At 34.9% G+C, this 22,613-nt stretch overlaps 1 protein-coding gene and 1 long non-coding RNA gene across 8 annotated transcripts; one reads left to right on the forward strand and one right to left on the reverse strand.

Annotated features, from left to right (window-relative positions):
- Positions 1-15,976: 15,976 nt before the first annotated feature.
- On the forward strand, positions 15,977-20,371 carry LOC113285511. Of its 7 annotated transcripts, none has more exons than XR_003328698.1 (12): positions 15,977-16,233; positions 16,355-16,394; positions 17,125-17,197; positions 17,295-17,494; positions 17,907-18,107; positions 18,284-18,357; positions 18,883-18,937; positions 19,022-19,093; positions 19,193-19,300; positions 19,536-19,614; positions 19,726-19,907; positions 20,198-20,371. It is a non-coding gene; the product is annotated as an uncharacterized LOC113285511 (long non-coding RNA). The 7 variants fall into 7 exon arrangements; XR_003328699.1 differs by lacking the exon at positions 15,977-16,233 and adding an exon at positions 16,947-17,043 and having other exon boundaries at positions 16,320-16,394; XR_003328696.1 differs by lacking the exon at positions 15,977-16,233 and having other exon boundaries at positions 16,320-16,394; positions 16,947-17,197.
- A 636-nt stretch (positions 20,372-21,007) lies between these two features.
- Positions 21,008-21,505, reverse strand: LOC113290572 (uncharacterized mitochondrial protein AtMg00810-like). The gene has a single exon (XM_026540164.1). The coding sequence runs from the start codon at positions 21,503-21,505 to the stop codon at positions 21,008-21,010; it is 498 nt and encodes a 165-aa protein (XP_026395949.1).
- Between the last annotated feature and the right edge of the window lie 1,108 nt (positions 21,506-22,613).

The following is a 22,613-nucleotide window of genomic DNA, read 5'->3' on the forward strand; positions in this document are numbered from 1 at the left end:
GAGAAAATTAATAACCCGAATCCCCTTGTTAGCATTGGCAGTTTGATTTTCTCCAGAAGTGATCATTTGAGTATCCTCCGGATTTGAATTTGGATTCAACAAGGTGCTTTGTGAAGAAGTCTCAGTTATAGGAGGGGGATTATTGGTTGTTTCAGCATTTCTTTGACACTTTCCTAACCTACTTTCTTCTTCAGCAATAACACCATGTTCTTTGAGAAGTAAGTCCAAGTTGATAATCTCTCCATCTTTTGGAGGTACAAAAGCAGTTGTTTTAACAAACTTTTTCTGATTCTTCTTCACAGCAGGTGCAACACTTGAGGAAATAGTAGTAATATTCTTACGAATGTTATTGATGTTACCAAAAAGGTAAGGCTTTTCATGATCTTTGTTCAGAAAATCAGCTGCATCCTTGCGTGTGCATTTGGAGTGTCTAATAACATAACACTCAATGTAAACTGAAAAAGCGGGGGTGCAACAACCACACCCAATATTTCGCTTAGCAATCTGTATGGACAAACTCCAATATACTCTCTAGAGAATCAACTAGACAGTCAGACTGAATCTAGATAAAAAGCATATCAAAGAGTTTGTATCTTGATCTCTCGATTTGATATATACTCAAGCAAATAGAAATCTGCGAGTCTTTATCAAATACTAGAGAGATAACTTGGATGGTACCAAAGACCAATATCCAAGTGTCAATCAATTTAAATCAACAACCAAAAGGTAGGATATTCTAATTGATTGAACAACGCACAACCTGTGATATTTCAATTATATAACAAAATATAATGCGGAAAAGAAATAACACAGACACCCGAATTTTGTTAACGAGGAAACCGCAAATGCAGAAAAATCCCGAGACCTAGTCCAGATTGAACACACAGTGTATTAAGCCGCTACATACACTAGCATACTCCAAACTAACTTCGGTCTGGACAGTAGTTGAACCCCAACCAATCTCACGCTGATCCAAGGTATAGTTATGCTCCTACGTCTCTGATCCCAGCAGGATACTACGTACTTGATTCCCTTAGTTGATCTCACCTACAACTAAAAGTTGCTACGACCTAAAGTCGAAGACTTTAATAAAAAAAATTGTATCACACAGAAAAGTATATGGTAATATATAACTCCGTCTCCCACGAATATACCTACGAGTTTTGTTCTGTCTTTTGATAAATCAAGGTGAACAGAAACCAATTGATAATCCATACTTATATTCCCGAAGAACAACCTAGTATTATCAATCACCTCACGGTAGTCTTAATCGACGCAGCGAAAAAAGATATTGTGGAATCACAAACAATGAGACGAAGATGTTTGTGATTACTTTTTATCTTTCCGATCGGAGATAGAAATCTCAAGCCAATTATTACAACTGTACTCGTACGATATAAACAGCAAGATCAGATCACATAACTACGATAAAGTAGTATCGTCCTGGCTTCACAATCCCAATGAAGTATATAAGTCGTTAACCTAGTTTAGAAGAAGAAATAAAAGGTTAAAGGAGAATCGACTCTAGCTTAGCACAACTAGTATCACACAGAATGTGTGGGGATTAGGTTTCCCAGTTGCTAGAGTTCTCCTTTATATAGTCTTTCAAATCATGGTTTGCAATCAATGTTAGCTTGGTAACAAAGCATTCAATATTCAACGTTAGATGAAAACCTGATTAGATTCAAGCTAATATTTATCAACCGTTAGATCGAAAACATAGCTTGTTATACACAAATGAAATGCACGTTTCTAGGCTTGTGTAACCGTACCCAAACTTGTACATTAGTTGGTTCAACAATAATTAACCGAATGGTTAACCATATGATCACTCTCATATCAACCGTATTGTTCTTCACCATAACTAGTTCAAATGACTCAAATGAACTAGTTAGAGAGTTGTTCAATTGCAAGGAAATCTCATGTACTACACAAGACACAATTGAAGCAAAAGCGATTTTATTCACTTGAATCGGTTCACGAACTATATAGCCACGATTTGCAATTGTATTCCTTAGTTATATGAATAAGTTCACAATCATCGTTTTTAGATATAACCTACTCAAGTTCGCGGAATGGGTTCCCGGACTTAAGTTTCCGGATGAAGTTCACAAACTCCAGCAGAAATTCTCGGGTTTGAGAACTTCGCCAGTTCGCGGACTTAGCTCACGCACTACTCCGGTTCACTTGATCAACAAAGTTCGCAAACTTCGGTTCAAGGAATAAGGACTTATACATATATGTGTTTCCACAACAATGCTTATATCCTCCAATGGTTATATAATCTAAACACTCATTTCAATCATTGAAACATTCTCAAAGGACGTTATATAGTTGTTATTCACAAACCATTTTTCGTCAGAGAAATTTTCAAAGTGATTGAAACATAACATGACTTTCGTCACTAGGTAAAGATGAACTTGGCTAAAGCGAAAGCTTACCAACACATATTTTGAGAAATAGATAGACGAGATAAACTCGGCTCGAAATACCAAATGTGTATAATCTAAGTCTATATAGCAAAACGACTTTTGTCTCAAGATAGGAGATAAATAGACTTTTGAGTGATAGATAAGTTCAAGTATCCACATACCTTTTAGTCGATGAATATCCACCAGTTCCTTGAGTAGTCCTTCGTCTTATATGATGATTTCCATGGAGTTCTTGAGCTCAACTACACTTTCTATCCTAGTCCGAGACCTTATCTATAGTAGACTAGAAATCAAGACTTATAGTTTTGATCACTAACATTGACAAACATGCTTGAGATAGCAACGCATGCGAGTTCGACCGATCAATGCTCTAACACGAACACTAGCAGGTTATCTCTCATAGAAGAATTTTTGCCACTTTGTAACCCCAGCATTGGTAGTACATTTAACTCCCCTTCTTAACGACATAGTGAGATCTACATTAACACAAACCTCCATATCTAGGATCGCTGCAAAGGTCTCTACACGAGGATAAAACTGTAAAACCATTTTATAGACATACTCTACGGCCTCTGGCATGACACTGAATCCTACGATTATTTTGTATTTACAAGACAAAATCCCCGATCAAAGTCAAGTGTCTCGTGGACATGTTATTTAATCGTGCTTACATAAATGATGGAAACATTATTCAAAAATGGACTTTTTTGTTTTGTTTTTGCACTTAGAATTTAGTAATCCTCATTGAATATGGTAGCTTCATGTAACAACAATGTAAATAGTGCGCGAAACTTGTTGCAGTCGGAAACATACATTTTTATTTATTTTTAATTTCGATCAAAACATTCTAAAAAATATGAAATGATAAGTGCACTTTTGCGTAAAAAAAAAAGAAACGATAAGAGCGCTCCTTGTAATGGAAGTGATAGGAGTCTTCAGTTCTGAGCAGCCAACCAAACAAAAATTTGCGCCCAATATGCACTTGCTTTACCCAAGTATATGGACGACAGATGCCAACATAGTGTTGTTCGTTGATTGTCCAATTATAACTCTCTTTTACAAGAGTTTTGTTGTATTACTACAACAAACCAACAAGCAAAAATGATAAGACTGGTGTAAAACACCTCCTAAATCGATAATGTGGATCAACACAAACTCTAATGAGGATTGACCAAAACTGCATTTAGACAATTTTGCAAAAAGCTGATGATGTCTCAACAATGAGAAAACAATCTGGAGATGCTCTAAGTGCTCAGTCATACTGGTACTGTAAATGAGTATATCATCAAAGAAGACCAAGACAAATTTTCTCAAATATGGTTGAAAGATGTCACTCATTAAGGCTTGAAATGTTGCAGGAGCATTGGTAATGCCAAAGGGCATAACTTTGAACTCATAGTGGCCTTGATGAGTTCTAAATGCTGTCTTGAAAATGTCCAAATCACTGACCCTGATTTTGCGGTAACCATCTCTAAGATCAATATTTGAGAGAACTTTAAATACTTGAGTTCATCTATCAGCTCATCAACAGTAGGAATAAGAAACTTATACTTTATAATAATGATATTGATTTTCTATAATCCACACAGAATCTCCAAGAATTATCCTTTTTATTGACCATAAGTATGAGAGAAGCAAAGGGGCTATGACTTGGCTGAATAATTCCATAATGAAGCATTTCTTTAATCAATTGATCAACTAATCTTTTTTGTACATAGGGACATTTATATGCTCTTTGATTGACAGGAGTTGAAAGAGGTTGTAAGGGAATTGTATGATCCAAACTCCTTTTTGGTGGAAGTTGAGTGGGTTCTTGAAAAATATCATTGAATTCTTGTAATAATGAAAGTAAAATGTTAGGAGTTGGAGGGGGTGTTGAGGATGGTGATATGGAGAATAAGTGGGCTACCATGCCATGAGAATTATTATAGAAAAACTTTTTGACTGCTTCTCCACTCATCATTAAGGAGTGTTTAGGAGTAGTTCCTTGTAAGGTTATTTTCTTGTTGTTATATTTAAAGGAAATACTGAGTTTTCCAAAGTTGAAAAGCACATTGGTGTGATTTTTAAATCGTTGTTGTAGTAATATAAGATTCGAATTCTAAGACTTGTGAAGATTAAATTTAAAGGTTTAATGAAAATAATAGACAAAAGCGAGAGTTACTGGGACTAGGAGTTCACCGAATTCATAACATAAGGCTCAATTATTTATTCTCAACAATTATAGCTCAATAATTAAAACAACATGGACTCTTATTTTTGCCAAAGTAGATTCTCAAAATATTAGTTATAAATCGTAAGCATGGGACATCAAACATTTTAAGCAAGTATGACCCATCAAATAAAATGATAACTAATTAATTCAAATCATAATTCTATTTTAATTAATGCAAAAGTAAAATAGAGAATAAAATAAGTTCACCCATGTATGAAGTTCGGCTTCCTCCGTCGACCCAGTGTCGGTGTTTAGCTTCTCATGATGAAAACACACTCAAAAGTATAATTCATAGCTCAAATGGTGTTTTTATTAAAGAAAACTAATAATACAATGAATCTGCAACGCTGGAAGATCGTTACAAAAGTCACCGTTACAAGAGCTGTTGCAAATTCAAATTAAACGTACCAAACTGACTGTTACGAGTACTGTTTATAAACGACAGTTCTCTGCGACAGTCAGTGGACGTCAACTATTTTCTTCTTTTTCTTCTCTGCAGCAGCAGAGAAGTTGCTCTGCAACTCTCGATTTTTCTCCCCAAACACTCCGGATGCCTGTTTGGTCCTATTAGCACCTTATTTATACACAACAACCCATTATTCAAATATCTTTTCAAAATATTCTTCCATAACTCCACCAAATCTTCTCTTTAATGAAAGATATCTCAGAAACAATTTCTTTCTCCATTTATCACACATCTTCCTCTATTTGCTAGAATAAAATCCTGGGGATATTATCTTTTTTTATTTATAAATAAAACCACAGATTTTCTTTCTCCTTTTGAATAAAAACAAACTCATCAATATATTATCTCTTTTAACTTCAAGATATGAAAACTTCATGTATAATAGGCAAGAAGATATCTTTTCCTTAAATATTTGAGGTCTCCCATAAATTATGTGAATCTGTTTCAAATGAAGAAGAAGAGGGTGCCTCTATCCATTTGTTGGGTGTCCGTTTCTGAAATGATGGGTGCATTTATCAGTTTCTCTGGTTTCCTTTAACACTTTTTCGAGCTATTTTTCCAAAAGAGCTTATTTCCTTGAAAAGACTTAAAACAAGATTATTAGTGATTAAATTAGTCATAGCGAATGTAGTTATGGGTGAAAATGCGTCACACTTGCGTGCTCATCAAATTCCCCCACACTTACATTTTGCTAGTCCTCGAGAAAAACAGAAAATTGACCCGCTACACAGCTGGTTATATAATAAGATAGAGAGAAAGAGACTTGTTACACAGCTGGTCATATATATATATATATATTTTTAGACCCGCTACACAGCTGGTCATATAATGCAAGAAAAAAGAAAAGACCCACTATACAGCTGGTCATAACCCTAGCAATCAAATTATTATTATTATTATTTATTTTTTTCATTTTTGTTTTTCATTTTTTTAGACCCACTACACAGCTGGTCTAACATGCAAGAAAAAGAAACAGACCCGCTACACAGCTGGTCATGATTTGCAAGGAATTTTCTGGAAAAAAAATAAAGTAAAAAGTTAACCTCTCCCCCACACTTAAACATTACATTGTCCTCAATGTAATTGAGTCATCCAACGCAAATATTAAGATGGGAAATATAAAAAAGTAAACCAAAATAAAAATAAAATAAATATACCTACTGGAATGTACAGAAATGGATCCCCAAAAATTAACTTCCTGAAAATTTGGGGATCAACCCAAAATACAGTACTTACAAACGACAGCTTCACAATTATGCTATTAAAAAATGGTGACATTGAAACTGTCTGAAATAGAGGATTACCCCCAAACCTAGTTTTTACTTCAAATGGAAGTGAGTATAGAACAAAATATGGGGATACTATTGGGACAGGGGAAATATCAATTGGTTCATGCACGATATCAGGAATAGGCAAGTCCTATGGGTACTTAGATGCAAAGTAATCCAACAACACTTTAGAAGCACGCAATTCTAACCCTAAATTAGTCAAGGAGGTCTAGGGGTCTATAAACAACCTCTAAGTTGGGTGAATTATCTTGTGGGATTGATTCATCTATGGAATTAGGCAAATCATCCACACAATCATCCAAAGGGTCATCTATATGTTCTGTTTGGAACAGAGAGTCACTACAAGATTCATCCTCATCAGCATATAATCTTTGACATTCAAGAACTCTCAATCTTTGTTCCAAACTAGGCGGTGTGTGTTTGTAATACTTCTCATATATTGTTAAAGGTGATTCTTCACTTACCTCATGTGGAGAAGAAAATCCATACTGTTGCCTACGCTTATATTCAGCAAGCGTCATCTCAGATGAGGTTTCCTGATAATTTGACTTTCTAATCTTATATTCCGCCAGCGTCATCTTAAGTGACGTCTCCTCAGAAGAAGTCATCATCCTCAAAAAATCCATGAAAACAAATACAAAAAGAAACGCATAAAAAGGAAAAGACATAATCTAAAATGAAATAAAAATACTTTGCAAAATAAATAAAAATAAACCTAAAAATTAATCTAAAAACAAATCCGCGTCGGCGACGCCAAAATGGTGTGATTTTTAATCGTTGTTGTAGTAATATAAGATTCGAACTCTAAGACTTGTGAAGATTAAATTTAAAGGTTTAATGAAAATAATAGACAAAAGCGAGAGTTACTGGGACTAGGAGTTCACCGAATTCATAACATAAGGATCAATTATTTATTCTCAACAATTATCGTTCAATAATTAAAACAACATGGACTCTTATTTTTGCCAGGGTAGATTCTCAAAATATTAGCTATAAATCTTAAGCATGGGACATCAAACATTTTAAGCAAGTATGACCCATCAAATAAAATGATAACTAATTAATTCAAATCATAATTCTATTTTAATTAATGCAAAAGTCAAATAGAGAATAAAATAAGTTCACCCATGTATGAAGTTCGGTTTCCTCCGTCGACCCAATGTCGGGGTTTAGCTTCTCATGATGAAAACACACTCAAAAATATAATTCATAGCTCAAATGGTGTTTTTATTAAAGAAAACTAATAATACAATGCATCTGCAACGTTGGAAGATCGTTACAAAAGTCACCGTTACAAGAGCTGTTGAAAATTCAAATTAAACGTACCGAACTGACTGTTACGAGTACTGTGTATAAACGACAATTCTCTGCGACAGTCAGTGGACGTCAACTGTTTTCTTCTTCTTCTTCTCTGCAGCAGCAGAGAAGTTGCTCTGCGACTCTTGATTTTTCTCCCCAAACACTCTGGTTGCCTGTTTGGTCCTATTAGCACCCTATTTATACACAACAACCCATTACTCAAATATCTTTTCAAAATATTCTTGCATAACTCCACCAGATCTTCTCTTTAATGAAAGATATCTCAGGAATAATTTCTTTCTCCATTTATCACACATCTTCCTCTATTTGCTAAAATAAAATCCTGGGGATATTATCTTTTTTTATTTATAAATAAAACCACATATGTTCTTTCTCCTTTTCAATAAAAACAAATTCATCAATATATTATCTCTTTTAACTTCAAGATATGAAAACTTCATGTATAATAGGCAAGAAGATATCTTTTCCTTAAATATTTGACATCTCCCATAAATTATGTGAATCTGTTTCAAATGAAGAAGAAGAGGGTGCCTCTATCCATTTGTTGGGTGCCCGTATCTGAAATGATGGGTGCCTTTATCAGTTCCTCTGGTTTCCTTTAACACTTTTTCGAGCTATTTTTCCAAAAGAGCTTATTTCCTTGAAAAGACTTAAAACAAGATTATTAGTGATTAAATTAGTCATAACGAATGTAGTTATGGGTGAAAATGCGTCACACTTGCGTGCTCATCAAATTCCCCCACACTTACATTTTGCTAGTCCTCGAGCAAAACAGAAAATTGACCCGCTACATAGCTGGTCATATAATAAGATAGAGAGAAAGAGACCCGCTACACAGCTGGTCATATATATATATATATTTTTTTTATTGCATGTGAGAGCATGGAGAGATACTTCAATATCAAATTTTACTGAAGATTCATTTTGTTCTTCAAAAATTTCCTCCTCCTCTTCAGTATCCTGTGACTCAGGAGTATCCATGTTGACCATGTAAAGTTTTTGCTTCCCTTTACAGAAATGGCCTGGTTGATATATAACATCACAGTTATATCACAGTCCTTGGGCTCTTCTTTTGTCCATCTTTTCTTGAGATAGTCTTTTAATAACTGGAGTTGGAGGGTTAAGCTTTTGTGTAGGATTGGAAAAATATTTGGGAGTTGTAGGAGCAGATTTAAGTGAAGAGAGAATTGATTTTGGTGACAAAGGTGTAGGAGAGTATTGTCTATGGGAGGTATAAGGGGTATTGAAGGATTTGGTAAATGGTTTAGTGGCTGCATTGGCTAGATGAAGTCTTTGTTCTTGTAATCTAGCCAGTGAAAAAGCATCAACTAGAGTTGTGGGTGAAACATAGATACATATTTTCCTATTTCATCCTTCAACCCACTAAGAAAACTCATAACAAAGTAAGTTTCACCTAAGGAAGGATTCATGTGTAACATGAGTGCCTTGAGTGACTCAAAGTCCTCATAGTAGTCATCCACAGATGAAATTTGGATTAACTTTTTAAAGCTACCAACAAAATTCTCCTCAATAGGATTTTCAAATCGAGCGCATAGATGTTGAGATAAGTCATTCCAAGTAATTATATTTTAATTAACTTGAAAATTTAAGAACCATTTTTCATACTTACCTTCAAGATAGATGGCTGCAATGCCGACCTTCCTGTGTTCCTTAATGGCATTGAGTTGAAAATACCTTTCACTTTTGTAGATCCAGCCTCGAGGATTGTATCCATCAAACGTGGGAAATCTAAATTTGGAATATGACGATGGTGATTAACAAAGTTAAAATGATGTTGATGAAAGTAATGTGAATTCTCATCATCATGGTTGTGAGATCCACCTGCATCTTCAGGACGATGATTATTGATAGGTTTACTCAATAACTGTATGAGACTTCGATTATTATCTTGTAATGCTTCCTTGAAGCTAGCCTTCAATGTATCTATTTGATTAGTAAGATTCGTGAAAAAGGGTTTTGAATTCCGATCTGAGTTGAGTGATTGCAGCTGTGTTAGCATCAGCTTTTTCAGAAACTTCTTTGAGAGTCATTGTAAATCAGAAAAAAAAAAATTGGATGGATTGAGTGGCTCTGATTCCAATTGTTGTATTAGTAGAACAAATTAACAAGCAGAAATGATAAGAATGGTGTAAAACACCTCCTAAACCGATGATTCAGGACAAATCTGGCTTAAAGAAAAGCATCCAACAATATCTATTTCATTTATTTTCAATAATGAAGAAGATAACCCTTCTCTTACAGAGTTATAACCAATGATTAACCCTAATGGTTACTCAGTGGATAGTGTACACGTGACACTTAATCAATGGACAATAACAAATTACCGAGGCACTCTTGTCCTAGAACTTAAGGAAGCCAAAAGGGTTGCCCATGATACAGAAGTGAACTAAATAGTGTGTTATTGGGCATCAGAATGCAACAAGTTTTAGGCCCCAATTTGCATATCAAAGAGTCTTCTTCATCTACTAATGCAGGAGCTTGTTGAACCTCCATCTGCCATTTTTGGTCAACTCCTCTACCCTTGCCATGTTGTTTGCAGCTGCATTACAAGCAGTTGGAGGAAATATTGAAAGGTGTATTTTCAACTTCAAGCCAATTATCCATCGGAAATCTGAAAGATTTGACAAAAGATTTATTAAGGGAGAAAAATTTGATGGATCTAAGCTTGACCGCTTTAATGAATCAACCAATTTTGCTGTTTATGGAACTTTCTTAATCTCAATTCTCACGAAAATGACACTACTTCTTCGCTAGATCAATAGTGTGACCTGATTTACACCATTTTAAAATTTTAGTGAACTTCAATGATAGTCATCCACTCATCTCCGTGTTAGGCAGAAAGAAACAAAAAGAAGAAAAAAATGCATAAGTTGCTCAATAGAGACATTTTAAGATGTAAAGAAACAGAAATACTAATGCAAAGAAAAACAATGGTGAAAGGCTGAAAACTCCTTTGGATTATTGAATACTTTTAAGCTTTGAAGTTAAGGAGATGCAACTTGTGATAGTTTACATATAAATTTTCCAGAAATATTAAAAATAATTAATTGAAAAATCATTTTTTACGACTATTAATTGCAGGGAGTTTCATTACAAACTTGTTTACTAAATCTTTTATTACAATGTTTATTACCACACCTTTAATAGTTAAATTTATTCGGCAAGAGTTGGTGTTGAAGTGTCTGAAAAACCGATTTTAGATTTCTCCAACATCTCAATTGTTGACGTACTTTTGTTTCCTTTATGTTGGCTCTTGACATCTGATAGTTGTTCAGCGTTTGAACGATGGGAAAGTTTGGAAAGGATAGTTTTATAATATAGTTTAAACTTTAAAAAAATGAAATGGTAATCCTATGAAATATAACATCGCGAAAATTATATGACACAAACTTTTTCCAATCCATGTGAGTTGTATTTGTTTCATTTATGATGTACAGTGCTTGCTTCACTTTAAAACCATTACAGAAACATTTTGTGTGGAATGAAATACTTGTAATTTGATGATTAAAAAGAAAAAAAAAGAGGATAGAGCACTAAAAAACGCATAATAATTTTTTGATGGACAGTAGTTATCGAACAATTAGAGAGCGTAGGGTACACATTTTAAAAGTGTGTTCACAAACTTGGAACTCTCGTGAACCTAGTCATAAATTTAACCACATTCTACTATGCGCTTTACAAATCTTAACACCCCGACAGGGACGGAGAGAAGTGGTTGCAGTGGGGGGGTCGCTTGCACTCACTGGAATTTGTGTTTCAATGAGTAGATTTCCTGTTATTATGATATCTTGTGGATGCAATTTTTTGTGGCACAATTGAAATTTAGATAAAAGGATAAATACTAATGGTGCTCGCTTTAATGTACACCATTTCTTTGCCAAAATTGGTGTATTCGGAATGGGATTAATAGTGCAGTGGTGAAAGTGGCAAGATTTTATACCTTATGAGCTTCCCGATTACTTTAAATGTAGCTTAAATATAGATCAATTTTTTTTTCAGTCTCCGGAAAAAAATCATAACATTTAGGTCATGGCTTCATCCCTGCACCCGATGTCTACTTCGGGCAGCTTCGTTGCACCCTTAATTAGATTTGAAACTGTTGAAAGGTTTGCTATTTGGGAACATCACCCTTTTCTCAAACATCAGATCATCGCATTGAAAGCCATGAAGATTTTCATTTTGACTCCTTGAGAAGCAAGAGCAGGTCATGTGATGAGTAAAATTACACCAAATATACCATCTTTTTGTTCCAACATAAATTCGCTCAATTGCTCATGTAAGTATAGCAAGAGATTTTAAAACAGCATCAGTTACCAAACTTACAAACTAATTATATCCTTTTTTTTTTTTTGGAGTGGAAAAAAAAGCGGTAATTTCAAAAACAAATTACGGTAAAAGCTCATTGGCGACGCAACAACAAGTGTTTGGAATTCATTGTGAATTTCACATTTTTGAAGGAAGATTTTCAGGTTACTAAGGTTCCAATCAATCTCTCCGATAACAAAATATTAAAAAATTAAGCTTAATCCGCGCTCTATCGGACCAGAGCCTCAATATGGTCATGTGGGACTGAGTCATCGACGGAATTTTATCTCCCAAAGTTTCTCGGTGAATTTTTAAATTTTATACCCATGGTACCTATCCTACTTCTGATATTCACTTTTTTCCGAGAGAAAACTTGTACTATTTTTTTTTTTTCAATCGACTAGAGTCAAACCAGTAGTTCTTGACTGAATCTTTTTGTTTTTTTTCATTTTTCTTGATAATCTCAACTCTGATGGAAGTGATTGATACTCCTTTACATGAGCAATAGTATGACTTGAATTACATCATTTTTGCAGCATAGTTTTGTCTTTTTAGACCATCTCCGCTGAGGGTAAAGGGAATTCCCTTAAAATATGAAGTGGCAACGAATAAATCTGACGCGTAAAGGTGCATGGGAAGACATTGTCTTATGGGTGTTTCCTGATAGACACATTTTTGTGTCCGATTTGTCTCGATTCTATATATTGTTAGGGCTCATTTTTGTATTTATTATGATGTTTTATTTATTTGTAGATATTTTTGGCTAATAACCATTTTTGGAAAAAATTGGCTCGAAAAGTTGTCGGAAAGCACCCGGAGGACATTTGCTATTCGGACTCTCACTTTGGATAAGGGGTAACCTAATTACTAAGGGGCATCCCATTTCCAGGCAGTTGCTAATCACACCCCTACTCTGGATAAGGGGCAACCATCTTCAACATTCAAAAACCAGAAAATTGGCGGGAAAATAGTGCAGTTAAAGAGCATTTTTGGCAATCGTGATTTGAAGGAGTTTGAGGTCGATTAAACCTCTGATTTTCATAGGATAGACTCCTTATGGGTCTAGGAATCTGATATGGGTGTTTAAATCGATTAGAATGGTCTCAAACAACAAACTTTTCTCACAACAAGAAAATATGGAAAGTCACGTGTGTGACCTGTTTTAGGGAATTTTAGAGTGATTAAAACGCTGTAAACCTTCCCAACGATTTGTATCTATCTAAGGAAGAGTTTAAAATAAAAAGGAAAGCTTAGAAACGCGTAGAAATCCTAAAACAAGAAATTGTCGCAACTTGGCCGTGAAGAGAAGGAAAGAAATTTTGGAAGATTTGGGAGAGATTTAATCGGTATTTTGATATAAATAGATGTCTTGGGTCATATAGAAGAGGTGTCGAGAGTTTGGGAACCTAAGGAGAGCCAGAGACGAAGAAATCAGAGATCTACCAAACTCTGTTTCTGCTGCTGCTGCTGAAGAAGAAGAAGAACGCGAAGAACGTTGACGCTCGGTAGACAGTCGCAGAAAAGTGTCGTTGTTTAACAGTTGAAGAACATTAAGCTGTTCAGGGCAGTCTTATTCTAGGGTCTTAAAATCAGGGACAAAGCAACAACTTTTCTGTAATAGTTCCATTCTAACAGTTGTTTTGCAACACCAATACACTGTTGCAAACAGTCTGTGTTATTACTTTTCACTCTTTTAATCATCTTTTGAGGAACAAACACATATTTTGAGATCATGATTAATATGAGGAGCTAAACCCCATTGCTGAGGCGATAGAGGAAGCTATTTTTTCCAACAAAAAGTGGTATATTCTATTTTATCTTTTTACTTGAAATAATTATATGATTATTTGCCTTGAAATATTATTGAATATGATTTTTATTTGAGTGATTGTGATCTATTTTGATGGAGTATGTTCAGTTTTAAGACTTTTGATGCTTCATACTTGGTATTTGCAATTATTACTTTTGAAAATCTAGTTGTTGCAATATTTTAGAATCAAATTAAACAAGAAAATTGCATAAATATAAGTATTGGTTTAATCACTTTGAACTTGGAAAATAGTGGAATCTTAGCCTCAATGTTTCTTTTAGTATTGATATCATCTTTGATTGAGTTTGCTATAATTTTTAGTGAGTTTTCTATTTTAATATTAGGATTTAAGTCTAATTAATATCCTTCACAAGTTTGAGACTCGAACCACTTTTACCACTATCTACAAATCACATCATTCCCGTAATAACAATTTCATCGTAAATCAGTTTACCGATCGCTCAACTAATTATAGAGAAAGCTCACCAATTGCTCAGTCACATTAATACTTTTATTTATATCATTTGGTATTCAGTTTTCTTGTTTTTTATTATTATTTTATAAATTACATTTGATACTAACTTTTGTCTTATAGTGGGTATATGAGTTTAAGTTCAGGTCCACAATAGTTTCATCAAGGAAATGAATATCGATAGCTGAACGGTTACCGAGAGCATTTTAAATCGGTGAACATTTCCCGACCGATATTCAATTCCCCTATCGACAAATGATTTACCTATCGGTGAACAGTTTATCCTATTTTCCTTATTCCCCACTTTCGGTATCAAATTATCTATATATGGGGTAGGGAGTAAAGGTTTAGGGGATTTCCTAACCCTATAAGACATGGTATTTTCCCTAAATAAGGGTGCAAATCTCTCATTGGAGATGGTCTTAGTGAGCAAAAACTTTTATAGTGATATGAAGACTGCTTAAAAGAAATGAACAATCGTCCACAAACCCCGCTGATTTGTAATCAATAACATATTTGTTAGAATAGTTTGATGATAAGAAAGTACTTCATTAAGTGTTGTGTTCAATACTTCTTAGAAGAGTCACAAGAGGACTTTAAACAGAACAGAAAAGTAAAGGACAAGCAACACAACTGTAAAACAGTAAAGTCTTAAAGATAAAACTGAAAGATAAAAGACTAAACTAGTAAAGCAGTAGAACCTAAACTAGTAAAGCAATAAATATTCTAACACTCCCCCTCAAACTGAGGAAGGGTACTGCATCAGTTTGAACCTTAACTCCTGAAAGTGTGAGAAATTGAGTCCTTTGGTGAGGATGTCAGCCAGTTGCTCAGAGGATGGTACAAACAGAACTTCAACATCACCAAATTCCTGCAGCTCTCTTATTGTGTGGTAGTTGATTTCAATATGCTTAGTCCGTTCATGAAAAGCAGAGTTTGAGACAAGGTAAGTTGCTTCAAGATTTTCATAGGAGAGTTTGAATGTCCTTGTAAGAGAGATACCCAATTCTTCAAGAAGTTGTATGAGCCACATAACATCAGTGGATAGTAAACTAACTGCTTTATACTCAGCTTCAGTTGAAGACTTAAAAAATGTGGGTTGTTTCTTAGATTGCCAGAAGATTAAAGAATGTTCGAAAAATACACATACTCCATATGTAGAACGTCTAGTATCAGGACATCCATCCCAGTCAGAGTATCCACTGATTGATGTAATGTCACTTGCAAATAGAGTAATGCCAGCATCTATAGTTACTTTCAAGTATCTGAGTATGCGCTTGACTAGCAGAAGATGAGAGTCTGTTGGTGCATGCATGAAATGACATACATAGTTCACTGCAAACACTACACCAAATTCAAGGATTAGTAACTAGATTTCGCAACAGATTTGACCCTGTTACGAATTTTTGTTGCGAAAAGTTTGTAACAGGCTATTTTCGTTACAAAATTCGCAACCTTTACCCCTGTTGCGATTCGCAACTGAATTGAGTTGTACGCGTGCGACTCGTAAGTGTGGCATCCCACACTTTTAAGCTGACTCGTTTTCAGCCCATTCAGATGTTCAGTCAGCTTTAAGACTGACTCGTGTTTAATTACATAGACTAAAAAACCGACCGAAAATTCATTCTTCATTCTCTTATCTCTATCCTCGTTCTCTTCTACTCTTCTCTTATTAGGGTTCAAATTCTTTTTCTTGGTTGGAGATTCAATAATCATCGATCTATATATACACACAGTGATGATCATGATAATGGTTATCAGAACTCTTTCTCTTCTTTTATCTTTCTTCTCTGATTCTCCCTCTCTCGTTCTCTTTTCTATTCTGAAAAACCCTGAGCTCTACTAGCCAAATCATTATATTCTTTTAAAACCCGTACTAAAGATCCAGTAGCCAACAGTTGAGGTATGAAGATCTCTTGATTTGTTTTTTTTGATGATTTTATTTTTGTTTGATTTTGACCTAAGTTTTCATAACTTTTTTTTTTCATTCCCGGTTTTTTTCTTTACCCTTTATCCGGATGAAGAATTAATGAACAAGAAGAGGACTTCTGGAACTTCTAAATGGTATATTTTCTGGAACCCCTAACTCTGTTTCATTTCTTTGTTGGTGTAGATGTTCAATTTTTGTTCTTATTTGTTTTTTTTACTCTATTTTTAAACTAGGGCTTTTTAATTTGGGGATACTTTACTCGATTTCAAATTACGGTTTTTTAATCGATTATGAAATTTGGGTTTTGGATTTAGGGTTTTTTTTACTGGTTGGAACTAAGGTTTAAGAAGTTTTACAATAAGGTCTTTATAGTTGTTCATATTTTTTTTTTGAAATGATATCCATTCTGTTACTGAAGATGATATTTATTTTGTTAGTGAAAGGTTGTATCCATGTCCCTGTTTCAGAAATGTTTTGATATGGCCTAGTTTGGGGTCACGTACGTGTTTTCATGTCCGACATTCATAATCATGTATCTTTAACACTTTACATGCATCTTATGTTGTCCCGGTGCGCTAAAACTTCACAACTTTAGCTTTTTGGAAGACTAATCTGACTAATCTGGGGACTGGGTACTTGAGCTAGTTTCACTAGTATTACTCCTATGCTATCAACTGTAATACCAGGGGTTCAATCTGCAGCAGACACGGCCAATACAATGAAGCTGATACTGAACAAAATACACAGGAATCATTCCTACCCTAAAGAGATAATCAGACAATGGTTATCTCTATCTTTGACTGACTTTATATTTTATTTTACATGTATAATATTGGTCTCTGATTCTCGAGGTTGGATTTACAGGCCGCAGAGATTGAGAAGCGTCTAGCTCAAGAAACGAAGGCTGAGAATCATAATTAGAAACTACCACTGCTTGGTAAATATAATGTACATTTGTATTTATTAATGTACATTTGTATATTCACAGTGCATTAGTTCGATAGTATCATATAACTGGTTCCCTATCTGTTTAGGGTGCATTTGAAAGGGTCTTGTGGTACCAGCTGAAAGGAATGGCTCAAGATGCTTCAAATTGCATTAAGTCTACATAGCCATCTCTTTTGACCACTTGGTGGAGTCTAAACCAGATTGGAATGAAACAAAATTCTTTATAAAATGGAAGGGGCTGTCGTATTGACACTGCCAGTGGAAATCATTTTCAGATCTCCAAAATGTAAGGCATTCAATCTATAATGCCTTCGAAAATTGATGATGTTCCTTATTATGTGCAAGCATCTATGCTTCATGTGTTAACATGACAAAAAATAAATGGATTTTCCTTATTATGTGCCAATGAGGCTATGCTAACCTTTTCTAGGATTGTTAGTTTGCTGAGTGTCTTGGTTTAAGACTCAATTTTCAGTATTAAGGTTGAATCAAGGAGTGGTGAACATTTGAACTTGGTTTGTCTTAAAAAAATATTCTTTTAGCCTTTTATCTCCTTCCTTTCTTTCTTTTCTGGGCTATGCAAAGTGTTTTTAGCTGTAGATGTGGGGTTGTTTTTTTTACAAGATGAAGTTCTCTTTCTGGCTCAAGTAAAACTTGGCGCAGTCATTATTCATTCTATTTATTATTATGTTATTTAGGTTGAGGTCCATGATGTGCGCAAGGAAATGGAGTTAAATCCCTCTTTTTTGGTGTCTGTTGATCTGTTACCATCTTATGATTCTTATCTAAGTTTATGACTTTTTATCCAAATGGAATTACCTGGTTGAACATATTTTTGCTGGTAGAGTCAAAGGTGGTTCAGATGATACTGAGAGAATATCCTATGCTGAAGCGACCTGGTATATGTAGTCTATATTGATCTCATAATATTTACTAATTTTTCCATACTGGTATATCTATACTTTGAAAATTGATAACGTTCCTTAATAACCTCATGGGCTTTGGGGTAGTAATATGATCCTCCCTTTTTACTTTTCTGAGTGCCTAAAGTCACTTTACTTTGATGAGTCTGCAGCTTAGTGGGATCAAAAAGGTGGTGAACTACTCCAAAAGAGTGATGGAGGAAAGGAGATACAGAATGACTCTGAGGTAATTAGTGATTTGGTCATAACTATATGGTTCCTGTATGAACCACATATTAATTTCTACTGCTTATGTGTTTGGTCATAACTATATGGTTCCTGTATGAACCACATATTAATTTCTACTGCTTATGTGTTTGTTGTTGGTCATACCTAGTTGTATATAGTTTTTGTCAAAGGTTCTTTTCAGTCGAAGTTACATTTACATTATCCTCTTTGGTGGTCTTATAGCACCCACTGTAATTTGCAGGTTTTCATTCATGTAACCCTGTCTATATATGAAAAGCCACTTGTGTTCAAGTTCCTTAGCTTGTGTATTATATTATTCTACATGTATGTGTGCTTTTTGCAATCCTTCATAACGCGTTGTGAAACAATGACATTAGGAGGTAATGAATGTCGTATTTCGGGGTTCTTGTTAATTTTGTCTCAGATTTTTAGTTATTCCCGAACAGTTAGAATAATTATGAAATTATCTCCAATTAAAGTATTAAACTAATATTTTTGATGGATTTGTGGATGTTTCTTGAAGGTTTAAAAAAGGAACCTCCTGCATTGATAAGAATTTTTATGTGTACCCTGCAAGAGTAAGTAGACCTTTTTTTGTACTGGTATAACTAACCCATTGTTCTTGTTTTTTTAATACTCCTAACTTATATATGTTCCTCCAGGCTATCTTTCCATACTGTCAAGCACTAGAGAAGTTAGCTCCCTATAGTTGATCTCCACTTTTCTCATGTCAGGTACTCTTACAGTGTCATATGCCTTGTATTCTTTTTGAACTCTAGATCAATTCATCCTCGGGTAGTTAATCATTTTGCTTGTTTGAACTTGTCTTTCAGGTTTTAAACTTGGGGATGTGAAACATACATCAGAAGCAATAGTGAAGAAGTACAATGTTGTAGGCTGACTTGTGAAGTTGAAGGACTAACTGTGGTGAAATAACCCAGGTAACCGTTCACTACTCCTGTCGCAGCTTAGTAACTTCGTATTTTCAGTTAGTGTTTTTATCACCTTGCTTGGTGCTGACTTTACCAGAATGGAATCTTTCGTCAAAGTTGAAGAGTTTGCGGAGACTCTGTTTAGTAGTAGTGATTTTTTTGCTTTAAATGAAGTTTCCTCGCTCGTTTGATGTTGGACTGTTGCTATTCTTATTTGAGAAGTCGAAATCTATTTGTTGAACAGGTTAGTGAACTAGATATAAGTTGGCAAAAGGCTTCCAGGTGCATCCGCAAAACTTAAACGCATGCAAAATTCTCAAACGGTATTAGTCCATCCAGGCACTTTCTTTGTTTCTATGTAAAATGCTCCCTTTTATTATTCTTATCTTCCGTGACGGGAACTGGATATTGATTTGTTTCATTTTTTGTCTCAGTAGGTAGAAGATAACGGAGAAGAACATGAAGAGCATGGAACCCAAGAAGAAGAGGCTGTTGATGTCGATGTTGATTCTACAGATGGCGCTATTCTTGTCAACAGTAATGAAGTTGAAGAAGAGTGGGATACAACTAATGAAGGAACCTTATCATCCTAAAAGCAATTGGTTTGGCTAAATAGGTATGTGCATTTCTGAAACTACTCTGAAACAGGCAAACAAATAATTTGCGCTAGCTTTCGTTTTAGTTAACCTTTTTCATATCTACTAAAACTTAGATATATGGAAGATAAACAGTAGTCCTCGAGTTCCGAAATCACTTAGAAAGTGGGACAAAAATTTCTTTACCACTAATCTTTTTAGCTAACCTGTTTTAGTTTAGTGTCAATGAAAACTGTTATTTGTTTCCCTGTATTACTGTTACAATTCTTTTTGACAATGGCTACTCTCATGGTGTACATGGGTTTTGCAGGTCGCAGATATGAGCAGTAAGTGCGACTATTTACAAGGCTGGTTATGAAGCAACAAGAAGCTATACTTGTTTGAGCATGTAGGTAATGAATGTTGAGCTTGTCTCCAGTCTTGTGCCTTTAAGATTGTATCTACTACTGCTATTACACATTACATTACAACTGCAACTGCAAAATTTCTATGTTCTGAAAACTTAGGAAACGTTTACATACTTGTCACATTTTTTGATACTACGCACAGACTTTCTATGTCCTTGGAACTTAAGAAATATTTCTAGATACAGATTGGAACTTAAGAAATTTATATGTATTGCCTAAGTAGTTCTTTTCAGGGGTATACAGACTAAGTCTTTAGTTTATGATTTCATGAGTTACCTAAGTTCAATGATGGTTGTTGTTTATAATTCAATGTATGAAATGACTATGTATTTTCAAAGTTATGTCTCGTAGAAACTTATGGGTATATGCTTTGAATGTTTTTTCCTATGAGCTGAAGAATTTCACTATAATTCTTCCTGAAATTGTTGCAGGGGAATGATTTCCAAATGAACAGGTGAACTGAAGAATTAAAGCCTGATTAAAAAGTAAATAAATAGTGGTTTTGACTGGTCCAAAACCTGATTTTGACTTGATTTGACCAGGTCAAAACCATGGTTTGACCAGTCAAAATCACTATTTTTCTTGATGTTGCAAAAAAATCGCAACTTTTTAAAGCTGTTGCGACCATCTTATTTCGCAACTGTTTCTCACTGTTGCGACAAACTCACGTTAACAGTTTGATACTGTTGCAACCGAAAATTCGTAACTGCTTATTAGCCGTTACGAAAAATTGCAACCTCGACTTTCTTAACAGATTCAAACTGTTGCAACCCCTCTTTGCAACTGAAGCTGCCAACACTAAAAATGGTGTAGTGAAAGTTGATGTCAGGTCTGGTTAAAGTAAGATACTGCAATGCACCCGCTAAGCTTCTATATTGCAAGGGATCTGTAAGTAAAGTGCCATCCAAAATAGAGAGCCTTTTATCAGTGGTGACTGGAGTGCTGCAGGGCTTGCAATCAAGCATTTTTGACCTTTTTAGAAGGTCAAGAGTGTACTTCTGTTGTGTAAGAAGAATAGACTGGGGATAATTTGACATATCAGCTTCAATACCAAGGAAATAATGCAGATTTCCAAGGTCTTTCATAGCAAAACTAGAACTCAGTTGAGATATAAGGGAGCTGATAAATGAATCTGAGCTGCACGTGAGAATAGTATCATCCACATATAAGAAAAGGATTGCAGTAATACCAGAATGATTGTAGATGAACATTGATTAATCTGCAACACCTTTCTTGAAGCCACTTTGAAGTAGAAATCCACTGAATTTGTCATATCAGGCCTTTGGTGCCTGTTTAAGGCCATAAATGGTTTTCTTTAGAAGACAGACATGAGAAGGATAGTTGGAATCAACAAATTCTTTTGGTTGTTCCATATACACAGTTTCTGAAAGATCTCCATGGAGGAATGCATTTGACACATCCAACTGTTTGATACTCCATTTTCTTGTTAATGAAATTGTAAGTACAACTCTAATGGTTGTAGACTTCACCACTAGGCTAAAGGTTTCATTGTAGTCCACACCATCTTGTTGATGATAACCTTTGTCTACAAGCCTTGACTTGAGTCTGTCAACTGTTACATCAGGTTTAAGCTTTATTCTATACACCCATTTACATCCTAAGATGTTCATGGAAGGATTGTAAGGCACCAAAATCCAAGTACCATTTGCTATGAGTGCAAGAAACTCTTGTTGCATAGAGATTACCCACTCTGGATCCTTGACAACATACTTATAATTTTTTGGTTCAAGTGGAGCCTTGTTGATAAGAGTGATACTCATAGCATGAGGGACTGAATAGTTTGTAACAAAGTCAGGGAGATATTTGGTTTATTTATCCCATCTTTGAGTCTTGTAGTCATGGGATGAGTGGTAGGTCTTGGTGGTGAAGATGGTGGTGAGGTAACTGGTGAAGTAATGTCATCCTCTTGCTCAGTAGGTGGAGATGGTAATGTATCATTTTGGGGTATTGATAGAATGACAAATGATGGCTCAGTAGAAGCAATGCAGGTGCAAAAGGGAAAGGATGTTTCATCAAAAACAACATTTCTTGAGATATATACTTTTCTTGTACTGTTATCATAGCATCTGTATCCTTTGTGATTGGTGATGTAACTAATGACGGTGCATTTAGATGATTTTGCACTTAGCTTGTCTTGTCTATAGGCTCCAAGGTAAAGGTAACGGGTACAACTAAAGATTTTGAGCAGAGAATAATCTGGTGAGTGGTGAAACAATACCTCAAAGGGATTTACAAACTCAAGAAACCTGGAAGGAGTTCTATTTGATCAGATATGTTGTTGTGAGAAATGAGACAAAC

The sequence above is a fragment of the Papaver somniferum genome, chromosome 6, assembly GCF_003573695.1.
Source record: "Papaver somniferum cultivar HN1 chromosome 6, ASM357369v1, whole genome shotgun sequence".
In the NCBI taxonomy this organism is placed as follows: Eukaryota; Viridiplantae; Streptophyta; class Magnoliopsida; order Ranunculales; family Papaveraceae; genus Papaver; species Papaver somniferum.

Bases quoted from the DNA above. Each gene is read 5' to 3' on its own strand.
- LOC113290572 (XM_026540164.1), bottom strand. From the start codon at position 21,505: ATGTTCATCTACAATCATTCTGGTATTACTGCAATCCTTTTCTTATAT.